Here is a 22,997-nt window from a genome sequence, read left to right on the forward strand (position 1 = left end):
AACCGACTTCCAGCGGGCTTTTGACGAGTGGCAAACACGCTTAAGTGTATCGATGCAGGAGGAATGTATTTTGAACATTATTAAGTAATTGTAATGATAACTGCAAAAAATGTTGAGTTTTGGAACCAGTCCCGATACTTATTGTACGGACCCTGTATTTTCATGCTCATTTAGCAAACTTACTGCTAAGATTTTGTTTAGGTTTTAGTAGGATAACTTATTAAAATGTAGCAAAGCGTTTTCTATGAATGCCTGTGGATAATTTTTTTATTCAGAAGAAATAGTTATGGCACTTAGGGCAGATTGACCTTTAAATTGAAAATTACGATAACAATTGAGAAATTCCAACGCAAAGAAATTCTAATATTTGTTTTACTCTCTACAATTCCAAATAAAATCAACTAAAACCACTACTACATCGTCAAAGAATTTAAAGATACACCACTCGAGCATAGCATTATATTCTGATTTAGATATCATTGTATGTGTGCATGATTATATCAATGTTTACATATATGCATGCATGTTTCACTCGGTTTCGAATGTATTACATTACAGTTGCTTACCATTGTCATTCAGGCCGTAAACAGGAAGCTTTAAAAAGTTTCTCATTGAATCTGGCAGCTTGTTGAAAATCCTGTGAGCTAGTGGCGATGTCAATCTCTGGTCCAGCTCACGAGGATCTTGGAAACCGGTCATCCCGCTTATTACCATTGAAATGACGAGGAACAGTATGAGACCCAGGGGCGCATACCACATGTAAGATAATTTGAGCAACGGGAACACTCTGTAAAGGAATTTGAAATGCCAAAGTTTAGCAAAGGCTGCGGAGGCAAAACTTAAAACTATTTGTTTCTTCTTTTTTCAGATGAAAAGAAAATACTTATTTCGCCAAAAACTGACATCATTAGTCGGTGGCTGGCATGGACTTATCGACTGGTGGGGAAATGGTCGGAGGGATAAACCCTAGCCGCACAATGCGTGCGGGTAGGTGGGCAGAACACCTCCCGAGCATCGCTGCTTATCGAGAGGAGCACTACATCTACATCTACATAATACCCCGCAAGCCGCCGCAAGGGCGTGTGGCGGGGGGTGTTAGGTCACCAACCGTAAAAAGGAAAAATACCACATGCAAAAAAACAACACGGAAAATAACACCCACAGCAGCGCACACACTCATGCAAAAATCCCTTCATCCAATACTCATGCAAACACATATACCGCAAAACAACTAAAAAACTGCACCCCATGATGCAGCACGAAAGACATCCTACAACACGGAAGCCAGGACATAACAAGCAAGAAATTGAAATATCACTACCACATGAAAATGCACCACGAAACACTCTACCCCCAAAGAGTCTTTAAAAGGCAGGGAATGCGACCCAACGTTGCAGGTAGCAGGAATTTGCCCCCGCGGAGAGGGACGAGGGATTGAAAGGGAAACTTAAAAACAGATGAACAGAACACGAATGAGGTCATTCGGAAAGAGTGGGTTATTACAGCAAAACACATAAGGTTAGTGGAAGAGCATGCATTTAAATACAACTAATTATTTTTTGGACGCTGAGGGTGGCAAGTGGAATTTTTGCTATCTATAACCCTGCAGTTGCTATCCCGTATTGTCCGTGGGAAGAAGGAGTCCTTGAGTCGGCTAGTTCTGGCATCTATTTCCCGAATTTTATATGCATGATCCAAGCGACCAATGTATGTAGGACTACGAATAATTTGCGAGACCTCGGTGCTGAAACATGCGGATCTAAATTTATTTAATAATTTCAATCTTGCATTGAATCGTCTCTCAGCCAATGATTCCCACCCCAAATCCATGAGCATTTTGGTGACGCTTTGCGTTTTATCGTAGGAATTTTTTACAAAACGGGCTGCCCGGCGTTGAACCTTCTCAATTTCCCGAATGAGACCTTTTTCAATCGGATCCCACACGCTGCATGCGTATTCTAAATGAAGCCTTACAAGAGCGTGGTAACAACGTTCCTTGACCTTCGAGTCACTTTTGCCGACAATGCGTCTAATGAATCCCAATTTTTTATATGCTTGACCGCAGACTTTACGTATGTGAGTCCCCCAAGTTAAGTCTTTTGTGAATGTGACACCTAGGTATTTCACCGTATCAACTACTGCTAGGTCACCTCCAGCTAATTTGTAAGCAAATCCCGTTGATCTTTTAAAGAAATTTACCACTGAACATTTATTATAATTTAGAGTCAATCCCCAGTTAGAACACCATTTAGTAATGCAATCTAAATCCTGCTCTAGAATAAAACGATCCTCATCCCCAGATATCTCCCGATAGATCACCATGTCATCCGCGAACATCCTAATTTTACTTTTCACTTCGCGGTTCAAATCGTTAACAAAAATCAAGAAAAGCAACGGCCCGATCACACTTCCCTGAGGTACCCCCGACGTGACTCGAACGCTGTCGGAACTAGCGCCATCAAGGACTAGAGCTAGAGCACATCTGATGGGGATTGAACCATTAAAATGGAAAAACGTGGAATGGTTGATTTAAGTATAAGTTAAATATAAGTTGGAAGGTGAATGAGTATTTGAATAGCTGAGATTGATGTGATATTATAGAAATTTAACACAGGAAAAAATGCCGGAGCAAAATAAGTATTTTTAGTCACCACATAACATAAAATTAATGTGGCCTCTTCGACGGCTAAGATATCGAGGGAAACTTCAAAGGAAAGGAAAGTTGATAGAAAGGGTTGAAGGCGTACAAATAACACTTCGAATCATCTACATATTAATGCATATTAGCAGATACACATATTAATACATATTAGCCTACAAAAGTTACTATCGCGACCTCTTCTCCAGTTCTCTGAAGATGTTGACCGTTCATGTTTAATATTGTGTTATCTTCAGTTGTATTTTACGATTGCGGGATCGTAAATAAACTCGCAATGGAGCAGTCTTTTCTTCATCTCGGCGGAATAGTATTTTTTGGTGTAAAGTGGAGCTGGACTTTTAAAATCCGCCGTTTTAATCCCTTTTGAGTTTGTATACTAGACTAGTTTTAAAGGCTCGGACAGGGGTAATTGGAATTGTTTAAAATATTTAGATTCGACGAAATCTGTTGACGGCGAGCCCACCGTGGTGATTTGGGTGTTGCCCTCAACCCCTTTCAAGGGCGTACCCTATTTCGAGAGGGGGCAGTGACCGCTCACGCCTGAGGAAATATCTTTGCGTAACGTTCATCTGCAAGACGTTGCACCGGTAACTCGAGGCAACGAAGAACCCCTGCCCGTCGGCTACCGAAGTCTTACATCTAACGAGGGGATTTTAACGCTCGCGATCACCATTTCCCTTTCTAAGCAAGGCGGCTCCAGTGCACTTGCTATCCAGTTTGACTATTGGAATTTCCTCTTGAACAATTGGCTGGATGTAAAAGAGTTTTATGGTACATCACAGCAGAATCCCAAAACATCTCGCCCGGATTAGTCGCCACCCACAGAGACACCACACTTCAGAATATTCCGGCTGATGGATGTTGTCCTTTACACCGAACCGTAACTGGATTGAAGTTGTAGGGTTCCGTAATCTAGGATATAGTCTGTCGTTATTCCAAATTCTAAACATGGAAAAGATCGATAATTCTCCACTCCACTATTTGCCCACTTGGCTCCAATAATTGTGCCCACTATCTCCCTCATCGGCAGCCTGCTCAGGTTATGGAGTTGATGGTAAATCGCTGGCTTGTTAGGTATCCGGAACGGAAAAACCTGCTGTAAAATACCCGACGTGGGAAGAGGTCGATCTGACATCAATCACCTCGCGCGAGTTAATCATTTCATCCAAGAAGCATTCATCTTCCGCAAACGTGACTTTGCCATCTCCTTCCACTAGGAGAAACTCAAAACCCGATGAAAAGTGTAACACTGCGCATTTACTATCTTCTTTCCTGTTTTCGAACGTTCTACCTTGTCTCTCACCCCTGGTACGATTCTGCCTCGTCGTTAACCATCCGCCGTTCATTATTGCCGCTGTGATATATAAAGAAATCGGAGGGTCATACGAGGTTTGTATAAAAATTATCGGTAACAATTTTTCCCTGACGTGAGCGTGAAGTGCTGAATTCAGACGGACATTTACGTGTGCGAATGGTCGCCGATCGCATAATTGGTATTGATTAGAGCGTGACAGTGCACCCACCGTTTTCATCACTGAAAACTCGGCGATGCGAAAGATCAGCGCTAAACTCGTCCTCCCGAAGGTCTTTGCGGACGACCAAGAGAGCAGAGCCAAAAGTGTCTGCTTGCGAAGACCTTTTTATATTAATATATTTTACCTTTGACGCTAGAACTGAAGCTCAGATTTTTAACCCAAAATATGGAGATAATTACAAATTCTAACCAACAGAAGTTAGCTCATTTCAGTTCAGCTATCGAACTTGATCAGAATTAATAGCATACGCCATCATGAATATCAATAATTAAAATAACCAAGTTGAAAGCAGCGCAAAATAGACAAAAATATAGACTCGCATTAAAAGCATACTTTTAAATTCAATTTACCAATACTCTAGTTCATATTGAAATTTATTTTGTGATTGTCCTTGTTATTTATAATTCAATATGAATGGCTAAAATTTGCTCATTATTTGTAATGATGAGATAAAGAACAAATTGAGTTCCTGCGTTGCATTACAATGTGCACAAAGTTGGTGCATTGTGAAGGAGCGAATATAAAAACAGAAATAAAATGCTTATATCTTCGGACGTAACTTACTTATTCTTGACGGACTAAATCATACTCACTCTTCATTAGATACTAGAGGCGTTTCTATGGTAGCGTTGCAGGGGCATCCCAGGACAGAAATTGGCTTCGTTTCGTAAACAATTCTTCCGTCGCCCACGGCCACCTGCGTGCTCCAACTAAGCCACATCATGAAAGCTATGCTCATGACGGAGCCACCTAGTGCGCCCTGGAAGGAGAAACGTGGACAATGTTCAATTTGTGCACTTCCTTAGATGAGAATTTTAAAAAGATACATTTTTTTAATTACTGACATTATAAAGAAAATATAATAAATTTAAAACCATTCAAATGACTTTGTAGTCTGTTTTGATCAGCTAAAACTAGTTGAGTTTTATTTATGCTGCTTTCCTGTCTCCTTTTTCACGTATCTTTGGGTCGAATACCCTTTGTCAACTCTCTCTAGGGCCTAGCTATGTGTCACTTTTCAGTTCCCCGCAGGCCACCGCCAGGGTGTGTGGCAGGGGGTGAATACACATCAGACTAATTGTCATCCGAAAATCTTTACCCCTACCGCGGTTGGACAATGTTATTCTGATCCCTTATCGTTCGTGAAAAATATGACATCTTAAACTTATCTGTTCTCCACTTGATCTCTCTAATTTTATTGGCATGATCTCTCCTACCGTAGTACGATGGGGGCAATAATACCTTTTCAACGTCACTGCTAAAGAGACGTCTTTCCATTTTATGCAAGAGCTTATAGCTGTAACTTAACCTTCGCTCCGTGAGTGATTCTCGGCCCAGCTGCTCTAATATATTGGTTACGTTATTAAGTTTATCATAACAAAGTGTAACAAATCTAGCTCCTCCTACGCTGCATGCGATCCAATTCGGCAATCAATCCAACTACGGGAGGATCCCATATACTTGCAGCATATTCTATATGTTATATTCCATTCCAAGTTTTGGAGGCAATTTTGTAATAAAATCTTAAACACGTATGCACCAAACTCTTTCTAGTCTGCAATAACTTGTGAGTCAGAGTACTTTGGGCAGGGTTCATCGAGGCTATCAATTTCGTCGTTGATATCAATTTGAAATCGAAACTTTGTGATCATACATTATTTTTCCTACAAATTTTATGAATACTAACAGGTAATAGATGCATTAAATATTTTAAAATACTCCCAAATTTACACGCTTCCGAATCTCTCATTCGGAAAGTGCAGGGTGTTGGAATGTGAGGAAATTCTTTTGTTATTTTGTGATTTTAACTACATTTACTCTACAAAATTCGAGGAAATGGTACTAAAAATGGCACTTGAATACATACACTAAATATTACTGCGATTACATTAAAAATACATACCTTCCAGTTGGCCCAAGGGAAGAACATTCCAAGAACGAATTCGCCCAGCGCAATACCTATTATTAGTCCGTTCATGCTAAGATTGGTCTGGAAATAAGTTCAGATGTAAGTAAGCCATTTTATTTTTTACATTTTAATGTACAAGTTAAAATAAATAGAAAATAACTACATTGACATGCAACTGTTTTACAGTCTCCTGTAGGTATAAAATGTAAAGGGAATGCTTGGGGCCATTTTAGGTCTCCTCACGAGGTAGGCTTGTCGAGAGGTGACTAAGTTTTCTGTCGCGGTTTATTTTCACCACTTATTGCTTCATTTTTTAAAGGCTTAGGAATAAAATTGAATGCTGTTTCTAAGCTTTATTTTGAATTTAACTCTTGAGTCGATAAATCTGCTAAAGTTGGGTTGATGATTTTTTTATTCGCAGAATATATACATAAATAATAACATATACATTATATAATAATATATATATACACATATTGCAATGATCAATTTGATTGTTCAGTGCAAGTTTGATTTGCATGTGGGGCACAAGCTTCATTCATTTGAGCGCAGTATTGCGCCAGCGTCAGTCCTTGCAGTTTATATAATCTTCGGTCCACCTGCGGCAGCTAACAACTGAAGATAAATATGCTGTTTTGCAAGTTGGCTTTCATCAGAACACATACGTGGTTTGCATAAATAGTATCGGTATCAATTTTTACCTGACGTGTGCGTGAAGTGCTGAATTCAGATCATCGGTTAAGTGTGCGCATGGTCGCAGATCACGGATCGTATTATTGGTATTGATAAGATGGCAGTGCACACACCATTATCACTGAAAATTTGGCGATGCGGAAGACCTGCGCTAAACTCGTCCCGAAGGTCTTGACGGACCGCCTAGAGCAGAGTCGAGTGTCTGCTTGGCGCCAGCAGACTATTTCCTTTTCCCAAAAGTGAATTCCTCCCTCCCTCAAAAGTCACCTCCGTGGGACCCTACAAAGTGCCGTCAAAGAAGCTTGCACGAGGACCTATAAGGACCTTCCGGGATCCGCGCCTACCAGAGGGGGAGCCTTCGAGTCGTGGAAAAGTCGTTGAAAAAAGTGTCGACGCTCAAGGGATAAAATTTAAAAAATATAGAGGAATTGAAATTAAAACTATTAGCTCTTCCACATAGATATATTTTTTATTTGCTACCTAGGTTTCGTTATGGTATAACGTCATCAGGTTGCTTAATGATAGACAAACGACAGACAGAATAGAGCCGGAGGAGGAGTGTTTATCGCGGTAAAAAACTCTACCATCAGTAGAGCTGAGTTATTTCCTGATAACTGTATAGAAAGTGTCTGGTGCTCAGTAAAATACCCAGTGCGAAAAGAATATATGTCTGCGCGTATTATAGACCACCCCATGCTGGCGTTAACTCAATACTAGATCTAGAAAGGCAGATAAAAAGCTTTACATCCCACAACAAAGAGCATAGATTAATAATCGGTGGCGATTTTAATGTTCCCACAGTAGATTGGGATTCGTACAGTTTTATAAATGGAGGTAAAGACAAGGATTTATGCGAGTCCCTCATTTTGACGTTCACCTCAAATTCCCTACATCAATTATTCACTTCACCAACAAGGGGAAAGAACATTCTTGATCTATTAGCTACTAATATACCCGAAAGAGTCTTAAATGTAGGAGTTATTGATGGAATCAGTGATCACAGGGCTGTAAACGCTAAATTTTCCCTAAGCGTAGAAAAAGTTAACAAACCTAAGAGAAAAATTTATTTATTCAATAAAGCTGACCATGATGGCCTAAAACGTGAGTTAAACTGTTCCTTTCTTAGATTTGACGAATTAAGCAAAACTAGGAGTGTCGAGGATACCTGGAATAATTTTCTTACGATAACACGTTCAGCAATACAGAGATTCATGCCTAGTAAATATATAAGAGAGAATAAGGAACCCCGTTGGTACAACTCTGAAGTTCGGAAATCACTAAGACGGCAAAGGGCGTGCCATGCCAGAATGAAAAACGCGGTTAAAGATTCCTCCCCTGATAAAATCAACGAAACCTTACAGAATTACAAAGCATCTAGGTCCACTGCCAAGAAGGCATTCCGGAAGGCGCTAGCAGAATTCAAAAGGAGAAAATTAGGTGAACATTTAAACGATAACCCAAAGATGTTTTGGTCCTACGTCAGGGATGTGCACGGAAAAAAGTCCACCGTAAACTCATTGAACAACGAAAAAGGGGATAAAGTAACAAGTAGTTTAGACACGAACACGTTTCGAGGGTTTAGCATAGCTGGTAGGCAAGAGCGTAGGTCATATATTGGGAAAAATAAAGTAGAATCCAGCGCTTTTTGTCAATTCAGTTCAGGTATTGCCTCTCATATCCGCAAAAAAATTGAACAAACAAATACTTGCGTTAAAACAACATATAACCCACGTAAATTTAATAAAATTGGTGCCTCTACACACATAACAGATAGCAATGCAAGTGAATGTAATTCTTTTGTCTCTGTTCACCACGAATCGTCTCAAAACAGTTTTGTTAGCGTACATAAAACCGAAAAACAAGAAGTTATTAGCCATATTAAAATTATAACATTAAACTGCCGTAGCATTAGAAACAAAATATCGGATATTGAACATATTTTTGTCAGTACAAACGCAGACATAGTAGTTGGAACAGAAGTTGGCTCACGGGAGATATAGCAAACAATGAGGTTTTTCCGAACGGTTTCACAATTTACAGAAGGGACAGACCAAATAGGTTGGGTGGGGGAGTATTCATTGCAGTAAAGTCACATCTTAGTAGCCAACGATATGAATGCGGCGTAGATGACATAGAAAGCGTTTGGTGCAACATTAAGGACTACAACGGCAGAAGCCTATACGTGTGTTCATTTTATAGACCCCCAGATTCTAACACAGATGTCCTACACAAGCTCGACGAACAAATATCCACTATCAGCAGCAGACATAGCAACAGTATTACTATAATCGCTGGTGACACAAGTCTACCGTCAATTGACTGGGACAACTACTGCGTAGGAATATCTGCCAAAAACAGAGATTCATGCCAAGAACTCCTTCATATATTCACAAAACACTCCTTAGAACAAATAGTTAAATCACCAACACGGGGCCAAAGCATACTAGACATCTTTGCGACTTCTATGCCCGAAATCATTACTAACATTGAAATAATAGACGGAATCAGTGACCATAAGGCTATTCTTGTAGAGTTAAAAACTAAGTTCGTCAAAATAAACAAAGAAAAGCGTAAAATATACCTGTACAACAAGGCAAATTTTAACGGACTAAGAGAATATCTAAAGATAAAATTACCAGAATACAAGACAAAAACACTGACAACAAATACAGAGAACACTTGGAATTATTTCTTAAATATTTTACGCGAAGGAATGAAGACGTACATCCCGTCCAAACTCAAATGCGACAGTAAGGAACCTAGATGGTACAACGGGGAAGTCAGATCGGCATTAAGAAGGCAAAGAAAGCTACAGTCAAATTTCAAAAAGAGTTTAAAAAGTGACGATATAATTTATGTGAATACAACCAAACAGCTACTAAAAGAATGTCGTAGTAAGACGAAAAGTATTATGCGCACAGCACTACACTCTTTTAAATCTAAAATGCTAAGCGAATATCTTGAGGAAAATCCAAAGTCATTCTGGTCCTATGTTAGGGAAATACAGGGTAAACGTCCCACTGTTCACTCTTTGAAGACGGAAAATGGAGAAATCATTACAGATAGCGTGAAAAAGGCAAATATTTTAAACCATTTTTTCCAGAGCGTCTACAACAAAAACACAAAAGCACCAAACGATCCTCCACATCCACCCGGGGAACACATGAGCGATCTTACACTGACCAAGCAGGGAATAGTACATCTGCTCCGTAGTATCAAAGCACACAAGGCACCTGGTCCTGAAGAAATACCTGCTAGAATATTAAAGGAATTAGCTGACGACATTGCCCCATTTTTACATATTGTTTTTCTAAAATCGATAGAAGAAGGCTCAGTGCCTCGCGACTGGAAGCTAGCCCATATAACTCCCATCTATAAAGGCGGCGATAGGGATAAAACAACCAATTACCGACCCATTTCTTTAACATCGATCTCTTGTAAAATATTGGAACACGTTATTGTCACTAACATTATGAAATTTCTTGATAGCAGGAAAATACTAATCCACAACCAGCACGGATTTAGGAAAAGCAGATCTTGCGAAACACAACTTGGTCTCTTCATTCACGATATACTTAGATCGGGAGAAAACAACACCCAAGTCGATGCAGTATTCCTGGATTTCAAAAAAGCCTTCGACAAAGTCCCACACAATAAATTGTTACATAAACTTAAATACTATGGGATCAATGAGAAAATAATTAATTGGTTTAGAGACTTCTTGTCAAACCGCAAACAAATAGTAGTCATAGATGGGTTGTGCTCAACGGAGAGAGATGTTACTTCGGGCGTCCCCCAGGGAAGTGTAATAGGGCCTCTTCTGTTCTTAATATACATAAATGACTTAAGCACACACGTTTGTAGCAATCTAAGGTTATTTGCTGACGACACGGTGATATACAGGGAAATAAGGAGCCAACTAGATCGCGAGCTACTCTCTAGAGACTTAGACAATATCTCGGAATGGTGCAATAAATGGGGATTAACACTTAATATAGATAAATGTGCAGTTTTGAAATTTTGGAACAAAGGAAGCGAGGAACAGGATATAAACTACAAAATAGAGGGTTCAGTATTGACTACGGCAAATCTTGTTAAATATTTGGGGGTTGTTCTAACACCACGCCTTTCATGGGGAGCACATATCAGGACAATATGCGGATCAGCTTTAAAGAAACTTGGCTTCATAAAACGGGTGGTGGGGAAATGTAATGAAAAAGTTAAAGAGAGGTGTTATTTTGCTCTAGTTAGACCTCATTTGGAATATGCCGCAAGTATTTGGGATCCGTGGGAGAAAATTTGGCAAAAAGAATTAGATAAAGTCCAGAGAAAATCCGCTAGATTCGTTAAAAATTGTTATGATAAAAACACAAGTGTGACAGGTCTCTTAGGGGATTTAGGCTGGGAACCACTTGAAGTGCGGAGAGAACAAGCGAGGCTTAGACTTTTAGAAAGGTTCAGAACAAACGAGTTTAAATTTGACACTGAAGGAATTATAATGGCCCCACACTACTTAGGTAGATCAGACCACAAAGATAAACTAAGGGAGATAGATTCCAGGACAGATAGGTACAAATACTCATTCTTTCCCCGAACAATCAGTAATCATAATAGCAAGAAACCGAAGTCACTTTAGAAATATTAAAAACGTTGAATTTACAAGTCGGAACAAAATTAAACACTATAGAGATGTTAGGTATACTTTCAGGTGCATGTGTATGTTAGTTGGTAGTTTGAGTGTTTGCATGTGTGTGGGGTGTAAGTGTTCATGCATGAATGTATGCCATGTTTTTTTTATATATGATTTTGTGGTTATTGCATGCGGTTTTTTTTTCTTTTTCTTTTCTAAATTATGGGTGGTGTCCTAGCACCCCCCGCCACACGCCCTTGCGGCGGCTTGCGGGGTATTCAGTAGATGTAGATGTAGACAAAGCCAATATATTAAACTCATTCTTCCACAGTGTTTTCAACAAATGCTCCCCGAATACACCAGAGAACCTCCCGAAAGCATTTCTACAACCAATGCATGCAATCGACTTTTCCACCCGCGGAATAGAGTTACTCCTTAAAAATATCGACCCCAACAAATCTCCGGGACCTGATGAGATACCGGCTCGCGTGTATAAAGAGCTATCGTCTGAAATTGCTCCTTATCTTAATATAATATTTAATAAATCATTAGCAGAAGAAAGCGTGCCAAGTGGCTGGAAGATAGCTTCTGTGTCGCCCATATTTAAAAATGGAGACCGGGAGGACCCCAGTAATTATAGGCCAATATCGCTCACCTCCATATCCTGTAAGATTTTTGAGCACATCATTGCTAGTTCCATAATGAGGTACCTCGATAGCCAAGATTTATTGATAAATAACCAACACGGGTTCCGTAAAGGTAGATCCTGCGAAACTCAACTCGCACTATTTGTTCATGATATAATGCATTCCGGTGAAAGTAATATTCCAGTTGATGCAATATTTCTAGATTTTAAAAAAGCCTTTGATAAAGTCCCTCATTGCAAGCTACTCGCTAAGTTGGAAAGTTATGGAATACACGGGAGTGTTATATGCTGGATAAGACAATTTTTAAAAAATCGTGTTCAAACAGTCGTCCTGGACGGTGTATCATCCGATACTGTTAAGGTCGCGTCGGGTGTACCACAGGGAAGTGTCATAGGTCCCCTCTTGTTTCTTATTTACATAAATGACCTCAGCACCGTGGTTAATAGTAGGCTCCGTCTTTTTGCTGACGATGCGGTGATTTATGGGGACATTCGAAGTCGCGATGACAGAGTCACATTAGCTAACGACCTAAATGCAATCCAGACTTGGTGCGATACATGGCAATTGGAATTAAATTTGAAGAAATGCGTAGTAATACATTTTTGGGAAAAGAGTACACGGGAATTACTCACGATCTGTACCCAATTACTCACGATCTGTCCTGGGGAAAGCACATACGGGAAATATGCGGTCGCGCTAATAAAAAATTGGGATTTGTAAAAAGAGTGCTGGGTAAATGTGACGAAAAAGTAAAGGAACGATGTTTTATTGCCCTAGTCAGGCCCCACCTAGAGTATGCTGCCAGTATATGGGATCCGCAAGAGATAAATTTAATTTCGGAATTGGAAAGAGTTCAGCGGAGGGGGGCTAGATTTGTCAAAAATTGCTATGACCAACGCAGTAGCGTAACTACTTTGCTAGAAAATTTAGGCTGGGATTCCCTTACACAGCGGCGTTTACAATATAGATTAAACTTATTAAAAACATTTAAAGATGGGTCCTTTTCCGATGACATCAAGAACATAATACGAACCCCAACGTATTACGGGCGGAGGGATCACGAATGTAAGATTAGAGAGATTGACTGCAGGACAGACAGATTTAAATGGTCATTTTTTCCGAGAACAATAAGAGACCAGAATTCTTTTAATCGAAATCGCCCAGGATCCGGCTCGACATAATAAGTATTAACCTACAAGGTAGCAACTGCGAAGGGTTATACGCTAATATTTATATTTTATATATATATATATATATATATATATTTTTTTTTTTGCAGGTTCCCCTTACCTTTCCCCATCCATTTGAAAAACCCTAATCCCCTCATCCCTTACCCTTTCCTCCTGGTGCTTCACCCCCTGCCACACACCTTTTTGGTGGCTTGCAGGGTATTGATGTAGATGTAGATGAATGATGTTATACTATTACGAAACCTAGGCAGTAACAAAAGTGTTTATACGTGGAAATACTAAGAGTTTTAATTTCAATTGTAATATGAAGATTTTCCACCAAGTGACGCCAGACCTTGTTTTATTTTATATATAGAGGAATTTCATCAATATCTGAAATAAATCTATTTTTCCGAAAATTTAAGGATACTTTTTATGGGAACTATGGAGCAGTTTGAGGTGTATTTAATGCAACTGGAGACTTACAAAGACTTTTTTTTCCCCAAGAGTTGAAAGATGGTTTTTCATTTATAAAGAGTGGGTCAATCAGTTTCCAAGGAATATGGATCCGGAGCTACAGTACTCCTCTTATGAAAGTAAACATGAGCATCGCTGCTGCTATTGTGAGAGAAGATCTTTGAATAAAGTCAAGAGCACTCTCAGAAACGTTATAGATTTGATTGGGTGCCACCCACCCAAGTTGCTGACTGAAAAATCGCACCTGAGACGTGTTTGTGCGCTTTGAGTTCTGCGACAGCCAAAAGAAAATGTGAGCATGAAATAAATAAGAAAGAAAGGCAAACTCTCAGGCATACTACATTGCGTCACATACATTCGAATCGTCCAAGTGACAACACAAAGGATGGAATTGAAGGTTTCAAGGTAACATATTAACACGCCAAGAAAATGGCGCTTCAAAATCTGGAAAGCCCGTTTCTTAGGCCTGAACAGTTATTTGCAAGATATATGTACGAGTACGTACAAAGTATCTTGATGGTTGATGGGACGTACTCGTTCTATCGTTACAATGATTTAGAAAATTTGTTAGCCTCTTTCTCATTGAATTGGGGTTTATCAATTTACATTTAGCATTGAGAATCACACTACTATAGAATTCCCTATTAAGATACGAATAAAAAACGAAAATAAAAAATATGAAAAGTAATTCAACAGATTCAGGCGACGTAATGAAAAGAGAAACTTTGTAATTCCACATTGATTTATTAGACGGACGACCTAGGTTCCGACGTGGCACGTCATCATCAGGTACATTTTGCAGAGAAGACAGAGAATATATAGTCACACAAAATGGGGGTGGGGGGGATCAAGGGGGGGGAAAAGAGAGAGACAACTCCACGGTCTGAGTTGAGGGTTAGGGGGTGGAAGAGGGGAAACCCCAGGGGGGGCGGGGTTTGGCCCGGAGGTGGTTAAGGGGGCTGAGAGCATAGGGACTAGAAGAAAGGAAAGGATTCCGTAATCTCAGGAAGGGGGAGGTAGTGAAGGGGACGCGTGGGTCAGGAGGGAGAGGGGACATCCCGAATATACGTAAAAACGCTGCATTAAGAGCCGGTAGGGGAGATAAGGTAGGTGAAGTGTCATTTGGTGTGGAAGGAAGGAAGGTCAAGAAGGTGGGAGTGGGAAGGGTAAAAAATTTCGTTAACAATATTAACCTTATTTTTAACACATTTCAAAGTTTCTCTTTTCATTATGTTAAGTCGATTCCATGAAGTCACGCCCGAGACAACGAAGATTCAGGCGAGATGAAATGGAAGTTCGTCATTATGAGATAAAACAAATATGTACTTCAGTTACAAGACTTGCACCTAAAGATGGTTTTGTGAACCGAAACGAGTTGTACGTTGCCAATTTTTGTTTATTGGATAATCCACCGGTTAAGGATGCATTATCCAATAAACAGAAATTTGTATGGACACAACTACCAAATAATTATTTTGTGACTGCTAACAAAACACAATCCAGCAACGCACTCTACATCAGGTCCCTCTTCATCTCTGTGAACTTCCTTCCTCCCTTCATCCCGTCCAACATCCCTATCCTGTTCCTTCCCTTTCCTCTTTTGCCTAGCACTCTCCCCTCTATTACAGTTTTCAACATCCCACTGCTGATCAATACGCCCTAGATCCATTTTTCCTGCCTCATTGGGATATCTCCCAACAAACCCCTCTCTTCGCCCACAATACCAAGTACTTCCTCGTTTGTTTTCTTCTCTGTCCATTTCACCTTCTCCATTCTTCTCCACACCCACATTTCAAAAGCCTCCAATCTACGTCTATCCTCCTGCTTCAATGACCACGTTTCCACGCCGCACATAGCTACGCTCCATATCAAAGTTTTGACGAGTCTTTTCTTAATATCCTTATTCAACGTCCCTGTCATCAACTCCCTCCTCCTTGTGAAAGCCTCTTTGCCTAGCGCAATTCTTCTCCTTACGTCCCTACTACTTTGACCGTGTTGGTCCAAAACACTGCCGAGATACGTAAACTGTTCTACCTGCTCTAGTTTTTGCCCTCCTATTCTAATGTTTAGCTTAGCCTTTTTCTTCCTAGAAAATCGCATAACCTTTGTTTTAATAATATTGATTCTCATCCTATACCTGTCGCATTGAATTTCTAATGCACCCAGCAATGCTTGCAGCCCCTTGGCGGACTGACAAACTAAAGCTTGGGCATCAGCAAACCTAACTGATTTTACGAATTCCCCGCCCACTTTCATTCCTACCTCCAGTTCTTCCCATGCCTCTTTAATCATTTCCTCTGCATACAGGTAGAACAGCAACGGTGGTAATGGCAAGCCTTACACCTCTTCCTAGGACTGCCATCCGGGCTCCCCGTTCCTCACTCGCACATGAGCAGCCTGAGACATGTACAGGTTGCGGATTAGCCTCCTTTCCCTCCAATCTATTCCTATTTTCTTCAATGTACTTTTTAGTGTTTCCCAGTTCTCTCTATCAGACGCTTTTTCAAAATCTACGAAACAGGCAAATACTTCCTGGATGTATTTTATATTCCTCTCGATTATTAATCTCATTACTGCAATGGCATCACGCGTACCTCTCCCCTTCCTAAACCCAAACTGATCATCCCCTAAGTAATCATTTGCCCTACTCTCTATCCTTTTGTTTATGATCCTGAGAACAACTTTAGCTGCGTGGAAAATCAAACTTATTGTTCTGTAGTCTTCACATGATGTAGGCTTCAACCTTTTCGGAATAGGAACCAACACTGATCTCACAAAGTCTTCCGGTCAGATTCCTTCCTCATAAATACTACCGATCAACCCATATAACCTCTTCCTCCCACATTTTCCTAAGCAAGAGCAATTATCATTTCCCCCGCCAGCATACCTCTAGGGATCATCGGAACGCAAAAGCCATTCCACCACGCCAAGGTTGCAGTCCATAGGATGGGACGTTACCAATAAATCTGCGGAAAAGTGAAAATTTGTTTTTTCTCATAATAATGACGTAACGTGGAAACTAGCCATGCCTTCCAGATAACCACTAATGATGTGCGTTTATTTATTGATACATTTTTGCTTAAAGAGTCCTACCGTATTTGAAACATGTTAAAACAAATGCTCATTTTAACTTTATATCCAAACCCCATAACCGCGTATGTGGCAACATTTTATAAAGCAGCTTGAATTCCACACATACATTAATTACTCCTGCAAGATGTCATCAAGGCATGCGGAGGAATCGATGCGTGGATGGAAACGGTACGAAATATACGTTTGTGAAAAATGACCATTATTTAATTTCAATTTTATGGCTGATAGAATTTTCTGTTGATTTGATTCTCATTTCATGTCAACTAGGGCTATTAGTTGGTATTAGAACAATCACTCCTCGCACCTGAATGACTCCTCCGACATGCGAAACGAGAAAGACAAACGCGAAACTGGTGATTCCGTATCCGAAGCTGATGTACTTGGAGAGTGTCCCCGCTTGGGTTTCAGTCAAATCCTTGTGCAGGAGCCCGAACACGAAGTCTCGGAGAGTAATGGCTGTCATTCCATTCAGCATGGTTGCCGTGTCCCTGGAAAGTAATGGGACCTTTTGTGACCAAGACAACGCTAGAAGTTTTATGTGCACGCCTCACTCGCATTTTTCCAATGCGGCTGTATTTATTTAAGCTCGTGAGCCTTGGTCGTTGCTGTTGTGCCTCCGAGGCAGTCCCGCCGCGAATGAGGAAGGCGGCTTTTCCCCCCGACCCTTTTGGGTTAAACCCCATGATATTGCCCGCCGCGTGGGGGTTCCGGTGGATGTTCGGGAGACGGGGGTATCAGAAACATCATCACTCTTACACGGATACTCTGAATATTGGTCCCCGCACCTCCTCCAGATGTTATTCCCATTTTAATTATAATTTCCCGCACTATTGTGAAAATTGTTTGCACGTATTTGAAGTAATGAAAGAAATAGGTATTTCATAAAATAAATGTTTACAATGTAATCAACGTCTACATGCATATGGTAACCTGCAAGCCACTGCTAAGGGTTTATTCTTTATTGTTAGTTGAGAATGAATATGTGATACAATTCAAATAATGGACGTAAAGGTCAATAAAGCTACATACACTATGGTATTTAAGTGTAAAATACTTCAGTACGCATGAAAGACTAATTGCTAGCCACAATCAAAATAAAATATTTATTTATTTATGTACCCTGCAAGCCTGAGCCAGGGTGTGTGGCAGGGAGCGAATTCACACCAGACTAATTATGACCCGAATATCTTTACCCCCACCGCGGTCGGATAATATTATTCTGGTCCCATTAATCGTTCGTGGAAAAATGACATCTTAAATCTATCTGTTCTAATCTAATCTCTCTGATTTTATTAACATACTCTCAATTACCGTAGTACGATGGGGGTAATAACACATTTCCAACATCACTGCTGAAGAGATGTCCTCCCGATTAATGCAAGAGCTTCAATCTGTAATTTAACCTTCGCTTCAATGCGTGATTCCCAGCCTAGTTGCTCTAATATTTTGAATACTATACACTACTAAATTTACCACAGTAACAACGTTTTACGAATCTAGCTCCTCGACGCTGCGCGCGATCTAATTCGGTAATTAATCCAACCTCGTGAGGATCCCATATACTAGTAGCATATTCTAAATGAGGCCTAAACAACGACAGATAACATTTCTCTTTGACCTTTTCATCATGTTTACTCAATAATCTTTTAATAAATCCTAATTAAATAAGGGTTAGATAAATAATAACAACGTAATAGGCCACAAATGATTATTAAAAACCTTCCCTCCCCCCATAGTGACTTCCCTTGCTGATCACTTATTATTCATGGACAAAATTACATCTTTAATATGTCGGTTATACACATTATCTCTCCTATCGTTGTACGACGGGGCTAATAAAAATTGTTCAACATCATCGCTTAAGGGTCCTCTTCACATTGTATGTTAGAGATATAATCTGTAAATTAATTTTCGCTCTTTGAGTAATTTCTATCCTAACTACTTGGTGTATCGTAACAACGTTTCACAAATCTAGCTCCCCTCTGCGCTGGACGCAATCCAATTCGGAAAGCAATCCAATTTCGAGAAGATCGCATGATATACTTGCAGCATATGATATGCTTCTAAATGAGGCCTAACTAATGGAAGATGACAATTTTCTGTGACCTTTTCATCACAATTACCCAGTACTCTTCTAATAAATCCTAATTTTTTGTTGACTTGTCCACATAATGCCCCGTATGGGTTTCACCAAGGAGAGGTCGCGAGTGAGGGTAACGCCCTAAAGTATTTAATTGAGTCTACTCATTCCATTTCGGTGCTCACGATGCACTAAGCGATCGGGTGGGAATTGCTCTTTTTCAAAAATTCATCCTTACGCACTTTTTAAAGTTTAATTCCAATTGCCAAGGGTACCGCCAGCGTTGCATAGCATTTACGCCATCTGCCAATGCTACTTTATCATAAGGATTACGAGTATACCTGTAAATTACCTACCATCAACCATATAGTTAATTCTGTCGATGAAAAGAAGGAATAAAAGAGGCCCGATAAGCGGCACCTGATGTGACTTCGGCTGGTTTAGAGATAAAAATATCTATGGCCTTTTGAAATGGGATAATTCAAGAAGCTTTAATCCAGCCTAAGTTATTTTTATCTATGCCAGTGCCTTCAAGGTATATCAGTTGCTCACTATATTATTCTACGTTGAAAGGTCCTCAGCCTGAAGAAATGGCGTTACCTGGCACATTTTTTTTTCTCGATACACAAGAACAGAAATCCCAAATTGTCTCTCACAGGATCTGCCCTTTCGGAAACCGAACTGGATTTGCAATCGTTAACCAATGGCATTGATATCTCATCATCGAACTGACAGTTACGGGGTCCGTACAATAAGTATCGTGATTGGTTCGCTGTGGCCTCAACGGAACGGTGGATGGGGGTCCGACCGGTCGGCTCGGTAGATGGGTCCCCCACTACTCAGGCGCACTTTAGTTTAGTCGCCTCCGGGAATGCGTTGAGACAGGAGGTGGATTTTTGTGACGTGTGATTGTTTGTGGTGTCGTCGCGCCAGCAGGGAGCGCACCGTCGAGCAACGCTACGCTGTGAAGTTTTGCGTTGAACTCGGGAAATCCGAGTCGGAGACTTTTGAACTCATTAAACAGGCTTATTAGGATGATACCTTAAGCCGCACAAGGGTTATTGAGTGGCACAGAACGTTTAAGGAAGGCCGGGAGCTCGTCAAAGACGAGCACCGCGTCGAACGCCTGACGACAGCTCGAACGAATGCTCAGGAGGCCAAAGTGAAAAACGATCCATCGCCGTTATGAGTGAGGAGATCGGCCTTTCAGTCGGAACCGTCCACACCATTGCAACAGAGGACCTTGCGATGACGACAGTGTGCGCGAACCTGGTGCCGGAAATCTTGAGCGAGGAACGAAAACTGTCGCGGGTGGAAATTTCGCAAGAGATAACTGCAATAAATTTTGATTTTTAGAACCAGTCCCGATACTTACTGTACGGACCCTGTATATGTCTCATGACCTTGTTTTCATGTGGCTCGCTTTCCAAGTACAAAGAATTGACTAGCACAATGTGTACACTCAAATACAGTGCGACCATGCTTAATTTTAGTCTTCACCGGAAATAATATATGAATAATCTATGCATTCACACTATTTTTAACTCTTTGTCCCCATATTTATATAAATTTGATCTGGTCCAAGTTTTGCATTCCTGGGGTGCAGTTGAAAAATATGTCTCACGACGATACATTCCAGTGATTAAATCGCTCTCCTACTGAGTGGATGACCCAGGTTCGACTTCCTCCGATGATTTTCTCTAAGCATTCTCATATTCTACCAAGCTGTGTGATTTTGAGGGGGCCATATCTTCGGAAACACCAGCGGAAGAGGGAATGAGGAGGTCCTCATGCTCATCAAATTAAGAATACCATTTTTCCACTGTTCTTTATTTTCTTGATGACCACCTGATAATGTCTAGAGGTACGGAAATAAAGAAGAGTGTAAAAATACATTGTGCTCTTCATTTAATGAACATGAACTTCCACAAAGTTGGGCCTGAAACAATTGAAGGTCCTCGTCCTATTACATCGTCTTTCAAAACCCGACATCAGACACGTTCTACCTTAGCCTAACAAAACCAGTCTTCGAATCGTATACTGTGTTAGAAGGTATTTAATTCTTCGTATTTATGGGAAATACTTACCCTATTGAAGTGCTGAATACGCAGGCCACAAATAAGCCGGGGAGTCCAGGGTAATCGCCCATCACATCCATCACGTAGAGGGGAAGGAGTTGATCAGATCGCTCGACCATCTGCACGAATGGGGAATTTTTAATGACAATAAGATGGGAAGAACGAATTCGCAAACTCTATTCTTTATTTTGCAATTACCCTTATGGATATAACCGTTGGTTTTGAAAACCAAATTCCTAATACTACGAAGATTTAAACGAATTGCATGAAAAAACTAACCTTGGCCGACATGGGGTCGCAATCTTTGTAGCTGCTGTAAATCATCATTCCAATATAGAAGAGCACTCCAGTGATGAATACGTTGCCGACAGCCGATAACCAGATGCACCTGTTCAAATGAGGATTGTCGTTCCATTGTTAAACATTCAAAATGGAGTCGCCACGGCGGTCGATGTACCACTTAAAGACAATGACAATGGCGTTCGTTGCCTGTCTCCTTATTTAATTGCACTCCCGATATCAATACAACGCATCAGTTATTAGAAAAGTTAATCTCTGTTTTATTTCGTGAATTTTTGAAGTTAACTTAGCACGTGGTGTTGAGAAATGCATTATTTTCGTGAGAAATCCAGTATTAAGATTTTCAACGGAAGTGAGTTCCCCCTGAACACGTTTCGTCATTTTCTGAATGATGTCTGTCTGTGCACATTGAATCGACTCTTATGGGTGCGATAACTCTCGATCTGAAAGGCACGGATTTAGCACATTGAGCAGTTTAATTCAAATTTGATTAGAGTGGGCGAAAGTGACCCAACAGAAGTTACCCTTTCTACTTTTTTCTCACGTTTTTAAAATCAAAACTGAGATTCATTCAGAGTTAGTTATTTCACAGTTATACGAATAAGAATTGTGCTTGCCTTATTTTAGCACAAAATTTAACATACCTCTTACGAAAAATTGAAATAAAAAACCAAACGGTGTTCAAGTGAGAATTTTTAGTGCTTGCTTAAGGCTCTTTTGAATTTGGTCGCAATACCCTATCGCCTCATTGATAGGGTGGACACCAAATCCGCTACGAAAGAAAGGAAACGAAAAGAAACTACGTCTTTAAAAATAAACTGCATTCCGAGATGACTCGGATACTTTTCCAACATGAGCGAATGGAAAATTAAATTTTCTCCTTTCTTCCGATGCGGAATTGTTGGTAGCCCTTCAATGCAGTGGTAGGGAGAAAAACACTTGCTGGGGTTGACGAATGCAGTCTTCATTCACTAAAAGATTATGATGGCCACATTTGCGTCTCGCCCTTCGAAATTTTCAAGAAATCACGTTTCTCGACGGAATCTTTCCGAATTTTTCAGCAGTATCTCGATCCCTAATTGAGGTGATTTGTGGAGAGCACTTTGAGTGAGTACTACCTTGATCAAAAATTTCCCGGAATTTATTCAGAAAATTAAAAATACAAGTTTATTCATCTAAATCTATATTGTCCCCTTCAAAGTAATCCCCATCGACTGCAACACACTTATGCCAGCGCTTGATCCAATCCTCGAAACATTTTTTATATTCGGTTTTCGGTATGTCCATCAGTGCTTCCTGCGATTTTTCCATTACTTCCTCTCGGCTGCTAAAACGCGTTCCCCGTAATGGTTTTTTAACTCGATTGAACAGAAGGAAGTCACAGGGAGCCAAATCAGGTGAATTCGGTGGCTGTTGGATGGTATTTGTTGCATTTTTCGTCAAAAAATTACGAATAATGATAGCACTGTGCGATGGTGCGTTATCATGGTGCAAAATCCACGAGTTTTCTGCCCACATTTCTGGTCTCTTTCGGCGAATTGCTTCACGCAAACGTCTCATAACGGCCAAATAATACTCTTTGTTTACTGTCTGGCCTTCTGGCAAAAATTCATGATGCACTACACCGTTGTAATCCATGAAAACCGTCAGCTTTGCCTTCTTTTTTGACTGAAAACGACGTGGTTTTTTTGGTCTCGGCTCATTTGGTGAACGCCATTCACTTGCCT

The 22,997-nt window shown here is 40.4% G+C and overlaps 1 protein-coding gene across 1 annotated transcript in view; it reads right to left on the reverse strand.

Annotated features, from left to right (window-relative positions):
• Window positions 1-552: 552 nt before the first annotated feature.
• Window positions 553-22,997, reverse strand: part of LOC139688610 (sodium-coupled monocarboxylate transporter 1-like) — a 35,344-nt gene continuing 12,899 nt past the window's right edge. Inside the window, exons 7-12 of the mRNA XM_071586157.1 lie at window positions 21,250-21,358; window positions 20,980-21,089; window positions 17,117-17,300; window positions 6,098-6,184; window positions 4,788-4,954; window positions 553-787 (exon numbers count right to left, since the gene is read on the reverse strand). Of these exons, the coding sequence (XP_071442258.1) occupies window positions 553-787; window positions 4,788-4,954; window positions 6,098-6,184; window positions 17,117-17,300; window positions 20,980-21,089; window positions 21,250-21,358 (892 nt within the window). The remainder of the gene's footprint in view (window positions 788-4,787; window positions 4,955-6,097; window positions 6,185-17,116; window positions 17,301-20,979; window positions 21,090-21,249; window positions 21,359-22,997) is intronic.

The sequence above is a fragment of the Hetaerina americana genome, unplaced genomic scaffold (assembly GCF_022747635.1).
Source record: "Hetaerina americana unplaced genomic scaffold, ioHetAmer1.1.p SCAF_21, whole genome shotgun sequence".
Taxonomy (NCBI): Eukaryota; Metazoa; Arthropoda; class Insecta; order Odonata; family Calopterygidae; genus Hetaerina; species Hetaerina americana.